The sequence below is a fragment of the Meles meles genome, chromosome 2 (assembly GCF_922984935.1).
Source record: "Meles meles chromosome 2, mMelMel3.1 paternal haplotype, whole genome shotgun sequence".
Taxonomy (NCBI): Eukaryota; Metazoa; Chordata; class Mammalia; order Carnivora; family Mustelidae; genus Meles; species Meles meles.
Genome location: NC_060067.1, coordinates 57895717 through 57917307, shown reverse-complemented (window position 1 = coordinate 57917307; position 21591 = coordinate 57895717). Strand labels below are relative to the sequence as shown.

At 45.9% G+C, this 21591-nt stretch overlaps 1 protein-coding gene across 1 annotated transcript; it reads right to left on the bottom strand.

Moving 5' to 3' along the window:
• Positions 1–13346: 13346 nt before the first annotated feature.
• LOC123936834 (syncytin-1-like) lies at positions 13347–14635 on the bottom strand. Its single transcript, XM_045997390.1, has 2 exons — positions 13520–14635; positions 13347–13433 (listed from the first exon to the last, which is right to left on the bottom strand). Exons 1-2 carry the CDS (start codon positions 14633–14635, stop codon positions 13347–13349), a joined length of 1203 nt encoding a protein of 400 aa, XP_045853346.1.
• Positions 14636–21591: the final 6956 nt, after the last annotated feature.

Genomic DNA, 21591 nt, shown 5'->3' with positions numbered 1-21591 from the left:
TCTGCTTTAGAAACTACTCACTTCAACTTTGAAAACTCCAGAAATAACAATCAAAACAAAACTCACTCTTAAACTTACCCTGTGAATCTTTAATAGTTTTCCTATGATTTATTTTTGGTTTTTAAATAATGAGGTCACACTGTAGACATAATTTTCTTTTTGACTGATTGATTTATTTTAAAGAAAGAGAGAGCACAGTGTGGAGAGGGATACAGGAAGAGAGAGAGAGAGAATACCAAGCAGACTCCCCACTGAGCATGGAGCCAGATGTGGGGTTTGATTCTACGACCCTAGATCGCGACCTGAGCTGAAATCAAGAGTCTGATGCTTAACGGACTGAGCCACCCGGCACCCTTGTAGACATAATTTTCTGGCTTGATTTTTCCCTTCAGTTTTTATTTTTATCAGATTTCATAGATACACATAGAGTCAAAATTTTTTGAAAGACATAAAAACTACTCTCTTGACTTTACCAACTTGCCTTTCCTCCTCCCCAGAAGTGAAGTCATTCACCTCTTTCACTGTATCTTATAATTGATGGTATCTTATTAGAGTTGATGAATTGAGGTATGCAGCAAGAAAGACTTAAAGAGTTAACAGTCTTTTTGTTTTTGTTTTTAAATATATTTCATTTATTTATTTATTTGACAGACAGAGATCACAAGTAGGCAGAGAGGCAGGCAGAGAGAGAGGAAGCAGGCTCCCCGCTGAGCAGAGAGCCCGAAGCGGGGCTTGATCCCAGGACCCTGGGATCATGACCTGAGCCAAAGGCAGAGGCTTTAACCCACTGAGCCACCCAGGTGCCCCAAGAGTTAATAGTCTTGACCCAGATATTTATTGTAGTGTTAGTTCTATCAAAACCTTGGATACACAGCCATAGATCAAACAGATAAATAGAACATGATACCCTCCCTTCCAGTTGGAAGATTCAATATGTGGCCATAACAATAAGCTTTGAGGAGACTTTATAATGATTTAGAAAATTCTTATGTTGCCATGTTAAGAGGTGTAAAGTGGGCTAGAGACATCTGATGAGAGATGATGAATGAAACACAAACATTTCCTTTTTCTGACATTCAAAACCACGTCAAATGGGAACAAGTGAGACATATAAAGAAAAGTAAAAATCTCTCAGGATAAAGATTTTGAGAGAAAGGTTAAAGACAACTACATTTAGTAAGGTAGAAAGCAGCTGCAATTGAGTGGACCTAGCAAATCCCAAAAGCTAAATTTAAGCTAGCCCGGGGGAGGCCAAAGCAATTCAGTTTTATCCAGCTTGTTATGAGTTGACTTATGTCCCCCTATAAGATCATACATTAAAGTCCTAATGTCCATACTTGAAGCCCTAATGACCTCAGATTGAGACTGTATTTGGAGATAGGGCCTCTAAAGAGATGATTAAGTTAAAATAAGTTCCTTAGAGTGGGTCTTAATCCAATACAATTGGTGTCCTTATAGGAAGAGACTAGGGCTTACGCCTGCATGGAGAGATGACCATGAGAAGACACAGAAAAGATGCCAACAATAAGCCAAGGAGAGAGGCTTCAGAAGGAACCAATCCTGCTGACACTTTGATCTTACCTTCTTAGCCTCCTGAATTGTGAGAACATACATTTCTGTCATTTAAGCCTCCCTGTCTGTGGTCATTGTTGTGGCAACCCAAGCAAATTACATACTGCCAGTCCCTCAGGAGGAATTCATAAAACTGGATATCCCTGGAAGTTAAGGGAGAGTGGTGTGTCAGACCAGAGGATTCCTTCACAGTCTGTATAAGAAGTATTTAAAATTCCCATATTCCCTCCTTGAATTTACCTGTATCCACCCTGGGTGATGACTGGAGGTTTATTTTCTAAAGAAGATAAAATAGGGTCTTAGGCAGGTGGCAATGGTCACACATGACAGCAGCGGTAAATACAGTAACAAATGAAGTGTCAGAATTCTGAGTGCAGAGACATTGCTCCCATGTTCCTTTTTCCGTTCAGTCTTTACAAAATGGAAGTGTGGCTTTGGCATTCAGAAGAGATTTGAAGAATCTCTTCCAGTAAATTTGGCCAACCCATGACATCAGAGGTTTCCTCAGTGAAATAGACCAGTCAGAACACCCTATAATAGGGTCAGAATACCCTATTTTGAGTGTGAAGCCCACACTCCAAAAGGACCCCCATTTCTGTCCCCTATGCTCAGAACTTCTAATGACCGAAGTCATTACCTTCCCTGGGTACCCATGAGGTCCTTCCTCCTGAATTCCCAATTCAGCTCTCTCAGAGGAAGTCCTCTTCACACAGCCTCTCTTTAATTTCCAATTCCTGATCATTGTAAGCCCTGTATAAATCACCCTGTTGGCAGAAAACAGATGGCACACTTAGAGGGCAATTAAAGAGAGTTGGAAGGGGTGGGGTTATCTTCCAAAGGTCTGGGCAGGGTTAATGGAACCAACAAGAAATGGGAAGCACCCAGCAGATACCAACAGGGAGGAGCTATTATCACTCCTAGGTATGAGTGTTATAGAGAAGCTGGGGGAATCTACAATCATTGGAGAGGGACTGCCTGCCAAGAACAGAAGCCATAGGTGAGGAAAGCAGTTACTGCTAAAATCTCAGACTAGAAGAGAAGAAGAGTGACAGTCAGCTGATTCCGGCTGCTGTGGGTCCACAACCGGAGCCCTCACCTGACCCCACCATGGGGCACCATGATTATGCTTTGGGAAACTTGTCTAAGCGCCCTTTCTTTCTTCCTACTGCACACCCATCTCCAGCCAGTGTCTTCTACTGGCCAAACCAGTTAGAAAGCAGAAGGTATGGGAGTCTGGGGTGTGCACAAGACAGAGATCAATCCTCAGTGTCTGTGAGGGGTTTATGACACTTCTTAGTCTCCTGCTCTTTTATAAATTCTCAGGACTGTGGCATCTGACTCCCAACTTTCTTTTGGTATCTGAAATCTACTTTATCTGTATATCTCTGTTGAAAGATCCAATTTACCCTTTTGTGACAACTGACAAATCAGTTGTATCATCAAGTTTTGATCAGAAAAAAGAAAGCATTCTAGGTATTTACAACAAAGGAAACTTATTGCAAGGAATTTATTATATCAGTAAATGAAAAAGGCCAAGAAGCCAAACTAGAGCTAGAGATGAGTACTATCAAGAAGGCATCAGTGCCCCCAGCCTGGAAAATCAAGGGAGGAGAATGTGTCATCAGAACCTAGTGACGAGATGATATGGCTGGAGATGGGACCATGATGGGCCTGAAGGGCAGAAGTGACAAACTTGCTGACTTGGGCAGAAAGGGTGGGAGAGTAGCACCCACTTCTTTCCTCTTGACCTCTAGGCTCCCACAAACTCCTCCACTGACTGAACTCAGCCCTTTCTTGATACAGAGTAGAACAGGGCAGAATGATAAACCTGAGGGTGTTAAAACTCAGTGTAGTACATCGAGAGCAGGATGAAGAACTGATGGAGCAAATCTCCTCCCCATCAATCCTCCAAGAATCTCAGCAGTGTTCTCAGTGCAAGGGACTCAGTTCAGCTTTCAAATGTCCTAAGCACAGAGTCTGTTTTCTGGTCACACTGTGCCACTGCAGAACATCAGTGTGACCTCATTGGTAAAGATGCAGTAATTCTTCAAAGAGGTCTTACTCTTTGACCGTCACACTTGGACAACTGGGTGCATGCTTAGGCTTCCATGGTAGGAACCATTTGTTGAAATTCAAATGCTTAGCAAGTCCCCAGATGCATGATCATCAAGCTGCATGGTGGGGATGCATGGGGATTCCAGTCATAGGTACATGCCAGACAGAATCAGCCTTTCTATCATGGGAACTTGGCTTGGAGCCTGACTTTCCATTTCCTCACATGGAATTCCCCACTGGAAACTTAACCTCAGCCAAGATCATTCCAGCTACCAAATATATTCTACTAGTGTTGAGCTGCAAAGGGAAGGTTTTCTGTCAAGAAGCTCTTTGGCCCCTAAGAAAATTTCCACCAGTAACCAACTGTATATCAAAGGAGGATTAGGAGAGTCAACTTTGTCAAGCCAGAGATGTTCTGCAACCAATCTCCCTGGTTAATAGATGCACATCTAGTGAGTTGAAGACCTTGTCAAAATACAAGTTGTTGAGTTTCTGCTTTAGGATATCTGTGATGAGGCCTGGGAACTTTCATTGATAACAAATTCCCAGGTGATGCTGAGGCAGCTGGTCTGGGACTGCATTTTGTGAAGCACTCTTGTAAAATGTGTATGGTTAATAATTAGAAACAATGTCAAGTTGGGTGAATTCTTCTCTGTAAGACACCATGTCACAAGCACGTTATCCTCCAAAAATGCAAACTCAGAATGTGGAACTCTGCAAATACTCTCTCTCTAAACTTTGGAGCCTAAATTTGGGGACTGATGCACTGAGCTGATCTGACCAGAGAATTTCATGTTTGGGTAGAAAAAAGCTAATGAGTTTTTTTTAAATTAATTAATTTTTTTTCAGCATAACAGTATTCATTGTTTTTGCACAACACCCACTGCTCCATGCAATACGTGCCCTCCCTATTACCCACCACCTGGTTCCCCCAATCTCCCACCCCCGCCCCTTCAAAACCCTCAGGTTGTTTTTCAGAGTCCATAGTCTCTTATGGTTCGCCTCCCCTCCCAATTTTTTTTTTTTTATAAACATATAATGTATTTTTATCCCCAGGGGTACAGGTCTGTGAATCGCCAGGTTTACACACTTCACAGCACTCACGATAAAGCTAGTGAGTTTTAATGGTTGAAGACTGTTGTATGTTTGTAGATTGGGGGAATAAATTGTGTTGCTTTCTGTCACCATCTGGCATTCAATTATTTGTGTTACCAGTAAGGCTGGCATGGGCTGTTCAAAACCATCTGCTGCACTAGAGATAAGGAACTGTATATAACTGCTTTTATTTATTTATTTATTTGTCAGAGAGAGAGGAAGAGAGAGAGAATGCACAAGCAGGCAGAGGTGGAGAGAGAAGCAGGCTCAGGCAGAGACAGAAGCAGGCTTCCTACTGAGGAAGGAGCCGGATGCAGGACTTGATCCCAGGACCCTGGGATCATGACCTGAGCTGAAGGCAGTGGCTTAACTGACTGAGCCACCCAGACATCTCTGTATATAGCTGCTTATAGAAGAAGAAATTCATCCAGAACCCAGTCTTCAAACCTCCTAGTTACACCAGGCTTCTTTGCTTCCCCATACTTTATTGATCCCCAAGTGCTAACTTAATACCCATATTTACAGTACTTTTCTTTACTCTCCTGGTTTTTCCATCCCTCTCTGCCTTTCTTCTCCTTATGTATTACCTCGGTCTGAACTATCACCATAGCTTCTCCCATCAATTAGGAATGTGTCCAGTATAACAGAAAATCCAACGTGTAAGGGCTTTAACAAATATGAGTTTATTTTTCTCATGTAACTCAAGTCTAGAGATCAGTGTTGGTTAGAATTGGTTCTGTGGCTCTGCGGTGTCTCTGGCTTTGCACAATGATTTTCTTGGTCTTTCTCTTATGCCTGCTACCTATTTGTTGCAGGGTGACTGCTCTAACCCAAGATAGTAATTGGAATTGAAGGAGGGAGGACAAGAAAGACTAGCGTAGCTAAGCCTTGATCTTTTGTCAAACAAACAGTGGATATTTCATTGGCTGGAAATGTGTCACACGAGCAGTTCTAGCTGCAGCAGAGCTTCAGAAAGTATTTAATTTTTTTTTTCCTACCGTCAGTGGCATGGGAGACAGGGGTTAGGAATATCTACCGATTTGACTAAAAAATAGTCCTCTGTTCTGTTTCCTCATATATCTCCCTCCCTCTAATATTTCCTTCCAAGTCAAAGAAAATGACTTTTCTTAGAGATGCCATAACACATTACTATCAAACAATCAAAACAACAGAAATCTGTTCTCTCACAGTTCTGAAGGCTAGAAGTCCAAAACCAAGGTGTCAGCAGGACCATGCTTCCTCTGAGGCCCTGGGTGGAAACTTCCCTGGTGTCTTCTAGCTTCTTGTGATGCCGTTAATTCTTGGTGTTCCCTGGCTGACAGCTTCAGCTTTCCAATCTCTATCTCTGTCATAACATGGTGTTTTCCTCTTCTTATAAGGCCAACAGTCATATTGGATTAGGGCTCACACTAATGATTTCATCTTCATTTGATTATATCCTCAAAGGATATAATCCTTGTCCTCTATTTCTAAATAAGGTCACATTCATAGATGTTGAGGGTTAGGACTTTAACATTTTTGGGGGGACACGATTCAGCCACAACAGCATGCAATTGTTACCGTTTTTCCCCCTAGCACTTACTTTGGGCCAAGGACTATTATGCTCTACACGGTTCTCATCATTTAAAGCTGTGCCCCAGTTTAAGAAAATCTAACGTAAAAATCTCAGCTTTGGGGCGCCTGGGTGGCTCAGTGGGTTAAAGCCTCTGCCTTCGGCTCAGGTCATGATCCCAGGGTCCGCCCCGCCTCGGGCTCTCTGCTCAGCGGGGAGCCTGCTTTCCTCTCTCTCTGCCTGCCTCTCTGCCTACTTGTGATCTATCTCTCTGTCAAATAAATAAATAAAATCTTTTTTTTAAAAGATTTTATTTATTTATTTGTCAGAGAGAGAGAGAGACAGAGAGAGAAAGAACACAAGTAGGCAGAGAGGTAGGCAGAGGGAGAAGCAGGCTCCCTGCCGAGCAAGGAGCCCGATATGGGACTCGATCCCAGGACGCTGGGATCATGACCTGAGCCGAAGGCAGCCGCTTAACCAACTGAGCCACCCAGGCGTCCCAATAAATAAAATCTTAAAAAAAAAAAAAAAAATCTCAGCTTCTAGGACAGAAAATGACCCTAAGTGATTCATCATCTTAAAAATGTTTTAAAAGCATTATTAAATGTTCACTGCTGATTTTGTTTAAATGGAAACTTCTATTTCATTAAAATATAGTTAAATTTACAGCAGTTTTATTCACATAAAACTTTAAAAAAATTCTCATAACGCTTTCAAATGATTGATTTTATTGTGGAAAGTGAGGCTTATCTATAATAAATCTAATGAATATTCTTCAAAATACTGTCAGGAAACACATTCCCTTTTGCTGACTTCTGAGCAATTACAAACTGAAATATGTCTGATCAAGTAATTAGAGAGCAGAATAAGTCAGTATATAATTGAGAGGTGAATTTTCAGGTACCAGCTAAACATGTTTGTCCTTTGAAGCCCATCGTTCTGTAATTAAAATTGTGAAATTCAAGTTCTTTATGCAGCTAGAATGGAACGTGAGGAGAAAGAATACGAGTTTCATCACCCGTGTGGGGAAGCCTGGGCTTGTGTTCTAATCTCAGTTCTGCTATTTAGTCTTTTTGTGACTTTGGGTACAGTAATTAACTCATCTGAGCTTCGGCGTTCTCAAAATTACTGGCTCAGAACAATAACCATTTTATTGGACACAAATCTGTGGGCTAGGAATGGGGGGTGTGTGTGTGTGTGTGTGTGTGTGTGTGTGTGTGTGTGTGTGTCCGTCTATCTGGAATAGCTCAAGTCTGCCCCCATGTGGTCTTAACTGGCATAGCTCTCAGGGTACTAGAGGATTCAAGATGGCCTGACTCACCTGTCTGTCGCCCTAGCCGGACAGGTTTGAATGGCTGGGGACCCACTAGGATGACTGGGCATCACTCTTTTGGTGTTGGTTGGAATCATTCATATGTCCAGAACCTAGCCCCTCCTCTATGTGTTCTTGTCTATCCACATGGATAGTCTGGACTTCTCTCTATGGTTGGCTGGATTTCCCTCTGAATAAAAGAAGGATCTATTAGATTCTTAAAGAGTAAGCCTAGACATCCCAAGGCCAGAATCCCATTAGCTACATTCTGTTGGTCAAAGCAAATCACAAGGCCAGCTCAGTTTTGGGGTTAGGGAAAGTGAGTCTCTCCTGATGTGAGGAGGGATATAGTGATCACCTTCGCAGACAACTCACCACAAAGACCAACAAGGAAAGTCAGCTTTTCCCACACTTCTTCACAAACTCAACTTCTCTCAGGGTTGGTCAAAGTTAAAAACTGAAGAGCACTCAAAGCCTGCCTATGGAGATGACATGGTCTTGAAAGGAGAAGAAGGGTATAGTGAATGAAACGGAACTGAAAAATCATTCTGAAAAAGTTGCACCCATCGAAACCTGGGATTGCAAGCACAGAGCCACAGCTACGTCTCACCACTCCTGTATCCACTGCAGACAGCATTAATCAACAAGTCCATTTGTGTCCTTAACATTCTTCCCCGGTGAAGGCTCTATGCCATCATTACAAATCTACCAGTTTGAAAAAGAGAAGACACCTCTGGTCACCTTCTGAGCAGTAGGGGAGGTGTGACTCTTTTGAGTACACACCACAGGTTGATCCTGGCAAACCCTGCCCTCTTCTGGTTGAGGCCACTGCTTTAGCCCCTTAGCTTGGAATAGCAGAGTACCCTTAATAAACTGGTTTTTGAACAAGAAGTGTGTTTCTCACACTTCAGGTGAGAAAGGAGGAAACTGAGACTCAAAGAAGTTGAACAGTCTGTCCAGATTCTGCTGTGGGATAGAAGTGTCCCCAAGCAATCTCTTCCTGCTGTCCATAAAGCCTCACGTAATCTCAAGCTCTCAGAATCATAGACTGTGGGAGCTGAAGTGATGGCATCAGGTCAAGCCCTTTGTCTTCCAGGCTAAGAAACAGAGACCCAGAATGGTCAAGTCTAACAGGGCAAGTTAACCTCAGGGCTAGGGAGTTTGTGACTCCTAGTGAATTGCCCTTAACCTCAATTACAGCAGTTAATCAGTGCAACTTGGCTGACTTCAAACTTTTGGCTTATCTGTTTGGCTCATCTGTGTTGTGAAATAAAGTAGGGAGGGAGGTGGTTTCTCACAGAGTTTGATCCACAGCCTGAAGCAGCTCCAGTACTTTCATTTTCTTACAAAGGCTGTGGAACATTTAAATAAATCTTTGGGTTTAAAATTAATCTATGCAAACAGGTTGCCAAAGATATGAAATATAATGCTCCGTCAGATTTTGTTTTTGCCTTTGATTTAATATTTTTAAAAAAGATTTTATTTATTTATTTAACAGAGAGAGATCACAAGCAGGCAGAGAGGCAGGCAGAGAGAGAGAGAGAGTGGGGAAGCAGGCTCCCCGTGGAGCAGAGAGCCCAATGCGGGGCTCGATCCCAGGACCCTGAGATCATGACCTGAGCCAAAGGCAGAGGCTTAACCCACTGAGCCACCTAGGTGCCCTGATTTCATATTTTAATAGGGAGGCATTTCATGCAGTAGTCTGAGGCATTTTATTAAGAGTGGAAAAGTTTTAAAAAATTTTGATGAGTTATTTATGGATAAACATAATCTCACTAGCTTCTTGTGTTTACTTAATAGACGTACAACTTCTTAATAGAGAGATTTCCAGACCTGAAAATTGTGATTTAGGGATAATGAGACAAATCACTGTGGTTGTCATATTTTGAGTGCTCCTGGGAACCAGGAATTTACCTATATTAAGTCATTTAGCCTTTACAAAATCTAGGTGAGAATAAGCATTATAGGCCCCAGTTAAGGATAAGGAAACTGAGACCCAGAGAGGTTTTTCTATTGACCAACATCTGTACTCACACAATGTACCACCATAGATAATAGTTGCTTGTGGATCTTATTCTCTTGACTATTCAAGAACATCTCTCCCCATATTTCCCTCTGTTTTCTATAACATTTCTATAACATTGTTTGCTTTTTGCTAGCCTATTCTTATCAGCACACAAACATGCAATTAATTTTCCCACTTAACAAAATACAGACACACAAACAGAAGGATGCTTTTCTAGACCCCTGGATTGGTGATCTTTCTTCTTAACTCCCTTTTGCAGCAAAGTTCTATGAAAGAGCTAACTAAACTCACTGATTCCTATTCTTTTATTCTCATTGTCTCCTGAACACACCCTGTCTGCCTTTTGTCCCATTATACTGGGTTCTGACCAAGGTCATAAATACTTCATGTTGTTAAATCCACCAGCGCTTCATCAGGGTTCACCTTCCTTAACACCTGACACAGTTGACCACTGCATCCTCAGAAACACACCTGCTTCCCTTGTCTTCCAGGATACCATACGCTCTTGGTTTTGTCCTATCTTATTGACCACTCCTCTTTTGTCTCCTTTGCTTCTTCCTATTTTTCCCTGCAGACCTCTTTATGTTGGAAGTCCAAGTCTCAGGCCTTGGACTCCACTTACTCCCTTGCTTGCCTCTCATCTCATGGCTTTAAATACCACTATAAACTGATGGTTCCCACAATTATATCTCCTTTCCAGATCTCTTTCCTGAACTCCAGAATCAAATATTCAATGATCTCTTGAAATCTGCACTTGCTTATTTAAAAGCTGTCTCAAATTTAACATATTCCGAACAGACTACTCTCATCCATGCCCCTTAAACTCCTCCTCAGTTCTCAGGCTTCTCTTATCTCAGTGATGGACAACTGTCCCCCCCCAGTTGGTCTCGCCAAAACTTCCAGAGTTCCCTTTGGCTTTCATGCAATGAGTTGTGCTTTCAAATATGTCTAGAATTGGAACATTTGCTCACATTTTTCCTGTTATCCAAGATACGCTCATCCCTTACCTGGATTCTGGCAACAGCCTCTTACCTGGTCTCCACTTTTGCTTTTGCTGTTTCTAGTATATTTTCTACAAGGCAGCCAAAGATTTCTTCTAAAACTGTAAACTAGAGCAGTGTTGTTAGGTCTTCACTATTTTTTAGGGAAGCAAATAGCAAAAGACATTTAGATTTTTATATAAAAATTTCAGAATGTTAGTGACTATAGTTGACCCTTAAACATCATGGGGGTTAGAAGCATCAAGCTCCTCACACAGCTGAAAATCATTGTACAACTTCTGACTCCCCTACAATAGCCTCCTGTTGACCAGAGCCTTACCAATAATATGAACAGTTGATTAACACAGGTTCTGTATATAATAGATATTATATACTGTATTTTTACTATAAAATAACCTAGAAAAAAGGAAATGTTATTCAGGAAATCATAATGAAGAGAAAATACATTTATAGTATTGTACTATATTTATTTAAAAAAAATCTACATTTAAGTGGACCCAAACTCATGTTGTTCAAGGGTCAACTTAATTACAAGTGTTGGAAATACTGTGAATGACACCAAAAATTGCATGTCAGTTGGCCACCTTTTATATTTTGGCACTAAGTTCAACTCCCTGCTGAAAAGACTCTTCTGGTCTCTCACTAGACTCGAGTCCCAGAGCAATGTGTTGGTAGCTTTCGTATTCTATTTGTTTTCCTGTGTGTGTGTGTGTGTGTGTGTGTGTGTGTGTGTGTGTTGGGGGAGGGTAGCACCTTTTTATTGCAGTGTAACATACATACAGAAAAGTACACAAATTGTAAAAACTTGGATGAGCTTTTCACAAGATGAACACATCCAGATAACGAGTCCTCAGGTCAAGAAATCACATTTTTACCACCCCGAAGCTTCTTTCATGCCCATTCCAGTAACTACCCACCATGGGTAACCACATCTTGTCTTCCTACACCAGAGACCATTTTTGTCTCTTTTTAACTTTATCTCAAGGGAATCACAGAATATCTACTCTTTTGTGTTTGGTGTCTTCAACTGAGCATTGCATTCGTGAAATTCATTCCTGTTGTATGTGGTTATAATTTTCTCACTCTTATTACTGTACAGTATTTCATTGTGTGAATATATAATAATTCATGTCCCCATTCTATTCTTTTTTAAAAAAATATTTTATTTATTTATTTGACAGACAGAGATTACAAGTAGGCAGAGAGGCAGGCAGAGAGAGAGGAGGAGGAAGTAGGTTCCCTACTGAGCAGAGAGCCCAATGCGGGGGTCGATCCCAGGACCCTCGGATCATGACCCGAGCTGAAGGCAGAGGCTTTAACCCACTGAGCCACCCAGGCGCCCCCCATTCTATTCTTGATGAGCATTTGGGAAATTTCTAGTTTGTGTTATTAGGAACAATGCTGCTACAATCTTGTACGCACGTACATGCAGACCTATGTACACATTTCTATTGGGTGTATATTTACGGAGTGGATTGCTGAGTCATAGGTTATGCCTTATTGGTTGCTACCAACGAAGTTTTCCAAAGCGATTGTTGTAATACACACTATCTCAGTGGATGAGGGTTCCCATCCTTGCCAACACTTGGCATTATTTATCATTTCCATTTTAGTCATTCTGGTAGGTGTGAGGAGATATTGCATCTGCTTTTTCTTTAAATTTGTGCAAGAGATGGCTCTTACTGCGAGCGTTACTACTACCAACTACTTAACCTACATAATACATGAAGAATTAACTTAATGTAAATTCCTTAAATGGCTCTCTCCATTGCTTTCAGGATAGGGCTAAAACTCTATCAACTTTCCCCCCATTGTTTTCCCCCAAGTGCCTTCACTCAAGTCACATGGGACATCTGCTTTTCTTTTTTGTTTTTTTAAATATTTTTTTTTTATTTATTTGACAGAGAGAAATCACAACTAGGCAGAGAGGCAGGCAGAGAGAGAGGAGGAAGCAGGCTCCCTGCGGAGCAGAGAGCCGGACGTGGGGCTCAATCCCAGGACCCTGGGATCATGACCTGAGCCGAAGGCAGAGGCTTTAACCCACTGAGCCACCCAGGCACCACGACATCTGCTTTTCTTGTTTTTTTTTTTTTTTTTTTTGTTGTTGTTGTTGTTGTTGTTGTTTGTGTCAGGTTTCTGGGTAACTAAATGGAAATGAGACCGCCAAGACAAGCGAGGGTCCAAGAACAGATCTTTATTGTGGGCACCCTCGGGCGAGGTTCCACAACTCAAAAGAGGGCAGTGAGTCGGGGAAGTCGCACGCAAGACAAGGTGGCAGGGGTTTACATAAAGTTGAAAAGCAGAACTATTTCCTATTGATCGGCTCATATGCAAAGGAAGGATTGTAATTCGACCAGTCAGAGTTACTTCCTCTATGCAGAGGAAGGATTGTAATCCGACCAGTCAGAGTTACTTCCTCTATGCAGAGGAAGGATTGTAATTCGACCAGTCAGAGTTACTTCCTCTTCTGGGGTTTGAGGGGTATTGGGTTCGGTTGGGGAAGTCCAAAAGGAGAGGTGTAGGGACCTGCGTTGAGCTGTCAGCAGGTCATTGATCCATTGGCGTCCCAAGAGGAGGTGATGATGGGAACCTTGGCCATTTTGGGGTATCCGCCATCTTGAAGAGTTTCCCTTCCTGTCCGGCCCCAACATTCTGACCTTTTGTTTTATATAATGGTGTCGGGGGCGTCGACTCTGCTCTGACTACTTCCTGTAGTGGGGCGGTGTGGCATCTTTAGGGGTAGTCGGAGGTGGGCAGGTGAGAGTAGGGCTGAAGTAAAAGTTGGTTGACAGATACCCGGGTGAGTTCTTGCAGGCGTTCCTGTAAACATCGAAACATGCAAGGAGCGACAGAGATGAGAAGAAGGATTAGGCATGGGGTCCCGCCAAAGGGAGTAACCACGTTACCCAAGTGTGGGGGTCTAAGCCCCAGAAAGATGTGCTCTGGCGTCTGGTCTGGATCCGGTCCCGGAGTTCTTTGACCTTGGAAGTAACTATACCTGACTGATTAACAAAGTAGCAGCATTGTTCATTTAAGTATAGACATGTTCCACCTTTTTCGGCAGTTAGGAGGTCAAGAGCCCTTCCATTTTGTAGGGCGACAGCTGCCAAGCTGGTGACCTGAGTCTGTAGGGCTGTGAGGGAATCAGCGATCCGCTCCATGTCATCGTTAAGAGCTTGGGAAAGTTTATAGTAAAAGTCCATGGAAGTCCCCAACCCCGCTGCTCTGGTTGCAACTCCCATAGTTATCCCAGCGCCTATCAAGAAGGGGAGGAAGGCAGCCCTTTTGGTTCGGTGCTGGGGGAATAGTATGGACTGGAGTTGAGGATCAGAATAGATGTTAGTTGAGGGTGATAGTAAGATAAATGTGCAGTCTAGGGAGTCATTGATAGTTAAGCAATGATAGGTACCCTGAGGGCATGAGAGGAATACACCTGAGGGAGTACAGTATGGGAGGGAAGAGTTAGTCATGTCGAAGGTGAGAGAGTTGGAGGAGTTGATGATTGGTATTTTTCCTCCAATAGGTCCAATGTGGACCGTCCGGTTGATGATTGTGTTATTAGGGAGTGGCCAGCTGGTTGGGAGAGGGATCCCTACGAAGTTAGAGAGTGTAGAGAATGGAAAACAGATCCAGCAGTTGCTGCCCTCACTGCCAGTGGCATTCCACCATAAATTATAGCTGGCATTTAGGAGAGTTATTGTTAGTTGTTCAGTGGTGGGGATCTTTTTTATAATGTCAAGGGGAATACCCTTGTAGGTAAACTGGGTTGAGGCTTGGAGCTGGTTATCTAATTGAATGACTTTTTGTCTGGTTACTTCCCGGGCCGCCTGGTCTTGGACTCCTCCCCCATCAGTGAGACCGGCATGACCCAGATAGTTCCAGCAAACTTTACCAGTTTTGGGGTACTGGGTGCAAGGGGATCGACTAGTTTGAGAGAGTTCGGAGGTCCAAAAGGTTTTTCCGGGGGCGTGTTTCGAAGTACAGGTAGTTGGCGTTTTCTCCGAGTAACAGATAGCGGGCATATAGGTATAGGAGGAAAAGTAGGTAGTGGACCGGGAGGCTAGTTGAGGTAGATATTTTGAGTATCTGGATGTGCTCCTCATACATTCACATTCTATTGCTTGGATCGGGGGGCTTAGGAGGAATATGAGGAGTCTTAGCCAGGCGGAGTTTGGTGGGTCCCACCATCTGGGAGGTCCATTCGTTACCTGTGGGTGCCCACTTAAGGTTGTTGATGTGCACCCATGCGGTATGTCCCAGCAATTTTGCCGTGGTTGGGGTGGTGAGGATAACTGTGTGGGGCCCAGTCCATCGGGTCTGCAGGGAGCCTGGCCGCAGATTTCTGAGAAGCACCTGGTCCCCTGGGGATAAGTCTCGTGGGCAGGCTTCCTCGGAGGTATTGTCGTTTGGGGCTGGTATGACAGCATCGGCATGGGCTCTCAAGAGGGCCCGGAGGAGGGTAAGGTAAGGCAGATAGGGTAAGAGAGGTGGAGGAATGGCCGGGAGGTTGTGGTCGATAAGGAAAGGCCGGCCGTACAGCAGCTCAAAGGGACTCAAACCTGATGGTCCTCGGGGGGACGCCCGGAGTCTGGTGAGAGCTAGAGGTAACAATGCGGACCATGAAAGGCGAGTCTCCAGGGTAAGTTTAGTGAGTTGAGCCTTAAGTAACCCGTTGGCCCTTTCCACCTTACCCGAAGACTGAGGGTGGTAGGGGATGTGCAGCTTCCAGGTAATGTTGAGGCTTTCGGCCACCTGTTGGGTCACAAATGGAGATAAATGCCGGCCCGTTGTCCGACTGTAAGGTCCGGGGTAACCCAAACCTCGGGATGATGTGCTCGATGAGGATTGTGGCCACCATGTCTGCAGTCTCTCTGGCTGCGGGGTACACCTCAATCCATCCTGTAAAAGTGTCAACCAAAGTCAGTAGATAACGAAAGGTTTTATGGCAGGGCATGTGAGTGAAGTCCAGCTGCCAGTCTTCCCCGGGCTGATGGCCTCGGAGTTGATGGTTAGGCCCTGGCCGGCGGATTCCTCCTTGTGCATTTACGGCCGAGCAGGTTTTACAAGCCCTATGGACAGCCTCAATCACCTTAGGTAGGGATGGATAGTAAAACAGGGGCTGGAGGAATTGGTTCAGTGCCCTTGGGCCAATATGGAAAGATTGGTGGATATCAGTAATTAGGGTATGGGCCAGGTTCTCTGGGAGGGCGATTTTGCTCTGAATGTAAATCCATCCTTTATCTCCTGCCCCCCCCCCCCCCACCAGGGAGTGAAGTGCTTGGGTCTCTTTTTCTGAGTAGGATGGTTGGTGAGGAGTATTGAGAAAAAGGATGGGAGATATGGGGCTATTCAGAGCCATCTGCCTGGCCACTGAGTCAGCCTTGTTGTTTCCCATGGAGACCATATCGTTGGAGGCCTGATGGCCCTTGCAATGAACGATCGCGACTTCAGTGGGCAGACTGAGGGCCTCGAGTAATTTAGCAATGAGTGGTCCATTGACTATGGGTGTTCCCTTTGAGGTCAGAATCCCCGCTCCTGCCAGAGGACAGAGTGCGTATGAGTAATGAGGTAGGCATATTTCGAGTCAGTGTAGATGGTGACTCGTTGTCCTCTGGACATATGTAATGCCCTAGTGAGGGCTATAAGTTCTGCCTTTTGGGATGTGGTCCCCGTCGGGAGGGGAGCTGCCTCAACAATTGATTCCGAGGTGACTACAGCATAAGCGGCATGTCTCTGACCGTCTGCAGCCAGGAGGGAACTGCCATCTACAAAGAGTATACGGTCAGGGTTGGAGGGTGGCTGATCGGAGAGTCCAGGATGGGGAGGGGTGAGATCCTCCATGAGCTGCGGGCAGGAGTGAGTGGGTTTGGAGGTAGGCGAGGGTGTAGGCAACAGAGTTTCAGGATTTAAGTGGGGAGAGGTAGCAAGGGTGATTTGAGGGTTTTCGATGAATAGCAGATGGAATAGTTGGAGACGAGAGGGGGTTAGGTGGGCCAGGGATTGGTGGCTAAGAAGATCCCCAAGTCGATGGGGGGGGGTAAACCACGAGGGGTTGTCCCAAAGTCAATTTGAGAGCCTCCTTAGTCAAGGAGGCAGTAGCTGCCAGCGCCCTGAGGCAGGGCTGCCATCGGCGGGCGGTGCTGTCCAGCTGCTTAGATAGATAGGCTACAATACGGTAAGTAGGTCCCACCGGTTGGGCCAAAAGGCCAGTAGCTGAACCCGACTGCTTATCAGTGTAAAGGTGGAATGGTTTCGAAGGGTCAGGCAAAGTTAGTACCGGCCCAGCGGTGAGACAGTCTCTTAGCTTGGAAAACAGGCGGCGGACCAAAGAGGGATCACTGAGGGGACCCTGGGGAGTGTCCTTTGCTGCTTGGTACAAGGGGTGGGCCAGGATGGAGAAGTTTGGAATCCAGTGCCTAAAGAAGCCAGCCAACCCGAGGAAGGAGAGTATCTCATCTGCCATCTGAGGGGGTTGGAGCTCTCATAGGAGGCGGATGCGGTCCCCGGTGAGAGACTTAGAGGTGGGGGTCAGGTGGATGCCTAGGTAAGTGACCGCGGGGGTGCAGAGCTGTGCCTTAGAGGGTGTGACCCAATACCCTTTGCTCCCTAGGAAGTTAAGTAGGGAGGAGGTGTTGTCCTGGGAGGTGATGCGGGAAGGGCTGCAGAGGAGGAGGTCGTCTACATATTGTAGTAAGGTATTAGCCTTAAGGATGCATTGCTGTAAATCCGCAGCCAAGGCCTGACCGAAAATATGGGGGCTGTCCCAGAACCCCTGGGTAGGACAGTCCAGGTCAACTGTTCAGAGGTATGTGTGTCTGGGTCTTCCCAGGTGAAGGCGAAAAGAAAATAGGAAACAGGGTGTAGGGGGATAGTAAAAAAGGCATCCTTCAGGTCCAACACTGTAAAGTGAGTGGTGCTTGGAGGGATATGGGATAGCAAGGTATAAGGGTTAGGAACCACCGGATGGAGAGGGACTATTGCCTCATTGATGAGTTGGAGGTCCTGAACCAGTTGATAAGCCCCGGAGGGTTTACGGACCGGCAGGATGGGGGAGTTACAAGGAGAACTTATGGGAATCAGAAGTCCCCGACGTTTCAGCCATTCTATGATGGGCTTGAGACCACAGCGATGGGGGAGGGAGATAGGGAACTGGAGTCTAGAGGGGAACTTGGAACCATCCTTGAGTTGTATTTTGATGGGAGTGTGGTGGGAGGCCACTACAGGTTCCAAGGTATCCCATACTTGGGGGTTCACGAGGGGTAATTGATCGGGGGCAGGAGTAGATGGAGTGGAGAGATATAGGATGAGATGAGCTGAGAGTGAGGAGGGAGGAGAGGGAGACAACTGGATAGTTGCTCCTAGCTTTTGGAGGATATCCCTACCCAGTAGTGGCACTGGGCATGAGGGAATCACCAGGAATGAGTGGGAGAAGGGGAACCCATCCAGGCTACAGATAAGGGGAGGGGTGACCCTAGGAGTGGAGGAATTCCCATTGATCCCCATAACAGCGACCGGTGAGGGACGAGTGTGTCCCGCATAGGAAGGTAGAACAGAGTAGGTAGCCCCCGTGTCCAGCAGAAAAGAGACGGACTTACCCGCTACCTGGAGCATGACCCTGGGCTTGGCCTGGGTGAGAGGGGTGGCTGAGTCTGGGCTCCGTCAGTTGTCCTCCAACCCAAGCAGTTGGAAGGCTGGACATACCATCTCGGGTCTTCCCCCGCGTTGAGGCGCCGAGGATTCCCCGAAGCTAGGGCAGTCGGATTTCCAATGGCCCATCAAATGGCAGAGAGGGCATGGTCGGGTTGGCGCCTTCGGGTTAGGGCATTGACGGGCCCAGTGACCTTCAGCCCCGCACTTGAAGCAGGTCCCCGGTGGGGTGCGGTTGGTTTCCCCTTTTTGCTGGCTCCTGGAGCTGGCCGGCTGCAGGGCTGCAACCAGGGCTTGGGTTTGTAGTTGGACTTTCTGCTGGAGCCTGGCCTGCCGTTTAAGTTCAGCGGCTTCCTCGCGGGAGTTAAAGACTTTAAAGGCCATTCTCGTTAGGTCTGAAATGGGGGTCTGTGGGCCCTCCTCGGCCTTTTTTAGCTTTTTTCGGATATCTGAGGCTGACTGGGAGATGAAATGTGTGGCTAGAACTGTCACCCCCACAGGGGAGGCTGGATCTAGGTGTGTGTATTGGGTTAATGCCTCAGTCAGCCGGTTAAGGAACATGGCCGGATTCTCGTCTGGGGCCCGTATGACTTCCCTAATCTTGTCGTAGTTGACAGCCTTGTTAGAGGCCGCCTGCATGCTGGCAATGAGGCATTGGACCATGCGGTCGCGGCGTCGACGACCATCTGGCCATTTTGGTAGTCCCAGCCTGGTTCCACGGCTGGGACGGCCTGAGCCCCGACTGGCATCGTAGCATCAGTCAGGTGAACCTGATCTGCATGTTCTCGGGCAGCAGCCTGGATGTGTCCCCTTTCCTCTGTGGTGAGGGTGGTGGTCTGGATGACATGTAAGTCATGCCAGGTTAGGTCATAGGCCTGGGCTAAATATTGGAACTCCTTGATGTAGCTGTCAGGATTGGCCGAAAAGGAACCTAAGCATTTTTCTATTTGGGATAGGTCTTGTAGAGAAAAGGGTGCATGGACTCGGACAACCCCTTCAGCCCCTGCAACCTCCCTCAAGGGGCAGACCAGGTCTGGGGAAGGGTTCTTGGATCTGGTACAGGTGGAGATAGGAGGGGAAGAAGGGAGGGGACTGGAAGGTGGTTGAGGTTCTGGGGCTGGGAGGGGAGGAGCAGTAGAGAGGGTGTGCTCGAGGCTGTGCCTGGAGCTTCAGGGGTTGGAGAAGGAGTTGGGGGCATAGACTGTTGGGGAGCAGGTTGGTAGGGAGGAAGAGGAAGGTGTGGGACCCTTACAGGGCGCCTGGAGAGATTTTTGGGAGGCTTGGCGAGGGGAGATAGAGAGGCCGAGTTAGAGTCTTTAGAGGTGGAATGGGGAAGAGTTGGCGGGGGAGAGCGGGCTAGGAGTACTTGAGAGGTTGAGCAGCTAGAGCAGAGTTCTGGTCTGGAGGGCAAGGTCCAGAAAGCCTGGACATAAGGCATCTCAGACCATTTGCCTTGGCGTCTACAGAGATTATCAAGGTCCATAAGTATCTGATAATCAAAAGTGCCTTCAGGTGGCCATTGTGATTGGTTGTCCAGCCCATATTGAGGCCAAGTGATGGTACAGTAATGAATAAGGCGTTGCCTTCGTAGGTCCTGGTCTAACTCCAGAGTTCGGAGATTAGCCAGTAGGCATCCTAAAGGCGTTTTGGGATCGAATTTGGACTGGGAGGTTCCCATGGCCCCTTCCCTTATTAGCTCAAGACTTGGAGGAGGGCGTCCCCTCGCCCGTGAATTGAGCTGCAGCTTAGGGAAATGGTTACCGTGGAGTGAGGATGTCTCCTTTACTCCCGGAACCATGGAATCACCAGGTGGCGGAGGAGGGATTGCCCTGACGCAGCCGCGATTAGGACAGGGCGCCCCGGGGAAGGGTTGGAGACCAGGGAACACTCACCGCAAGGAGTCCTGTGACCTGAGTAGAGAAAGAGAGCGGAGTCCCAGTCCGACGAAGGAGGAGAGAGCCTCCGTGCCAGTGCAGGGGCTCGATCTCCTCCCGGGTTTCGGCACCAAATGTCAGGTTTCTGGGTAACTAAATGGAAATGAGACCGCCAAGACAAGCGAGGGTCCGAGAACAGATCTTTATTGTGGGCACCCTCGGGCGAGGTTCCACGACTCAAAAGAGGGCAGTGAGTTGGGGAAGTCGCGCGCAAGACAAGGTGGCAGGGGTTTACATAAAGTTGAAAAGCAGGTACTGGCACAAAAACAGACACATAGATCAGTGGAACAGAATAGAGAGCCCAGAAATCGACCCTCAACTCTATGGTCAACTAATCTTCGACAAAGCAGGAAAGAATGTCCAATGGAAAAAAGACAGCCTCTTCAATAAATGGTGCTGGGAAAATTGGACAGCCACATGCAGAAAAATGAAATTGGACCACTTCCTTACACCACACACGAAAATAGACTCCAAATGGATGAAGGACCTCAATGTGAGAAAGGAATCCATCAAAATCCTTGAGGAGAATGCAGGCAGCAACCTCTTTGACCTCAGCCGTAGCAACATCTTCCTAGGAACAACGGCAAAGGCAAGGGAAGCAAGGGCAAAAATGAACTGTTGGGATTTCATCAAGATCAAAAGCTTTTGCACAGCAAAGGAAACAGTTAACAAAACCAAAAGACAACTGACAGAATGGGAGAAGATATTTGCAAACGACATATCAGATAAAGGGCTAGTATCCAAAATCTATAAGGAACTTAGCAAACTCAACACCCAAAGAACAAACAATCCAATCAAGAAATGGGCAGAGGACATGAACAGACATTTCTGCAAAGAAGACATCCAGATGGCCAACAGACACATGAAAAAATGCTCCACGTCACTCGCCATCAGGGAAATACAAATCAAAACCACAATGAGATATCACCTCACACCAGTCAGAATGGCTAAAATGAACAAGTCAGGAAATGACAGATGCTGGCGAGGATGTGGAGAAAGGGGAACCCTCCTCCACTGTTGGTGGGAATGCAAGCTGGTGCAACCACTCTGGAAAACAGCATGGAGGTTCCTCAAAATGTTGAAAATAGAACTACCCTATGACCCAGCAATTGCACTACTGGGTATTTACCCTAAAGATACAAACATAGTGATCCGAAGGGGCACGTGTACCCGAATGTTTATAGCAGCAATGTCTACAATAGCCAGACTATGGAAAGAACCTAGATGTCCATCAACAGATGAATGGATAAAGAAGATGTGGTATATATACACAATGGAATACTATGCAGCCATCAAAAGAAATGAAATCTTGCCATTTGCGATGACGTGGATGGAACTAGAGCGTATCATGCTTAGTGAAATAAGTCAATCGGAGAAAGACAACTATCATATGATCT

Excerpts from the sequence above, each read along its gene's own strand:
- LOC123936834 (XM_045997390.1), bottom strand. The coding sequence starts at position 14,635 with ATGCCCGCTATCTGTTACTCGGAGAAAACGCCAACTACCTGTACTTCG. Across the intron at positions 13,434-13,519 it reads GCTTAGACCCCCACACTTGG|GAACGCCTGCAAGAACTCAC; the intron begins GTAACGTGGTTA and ends CGATGTTTACAG.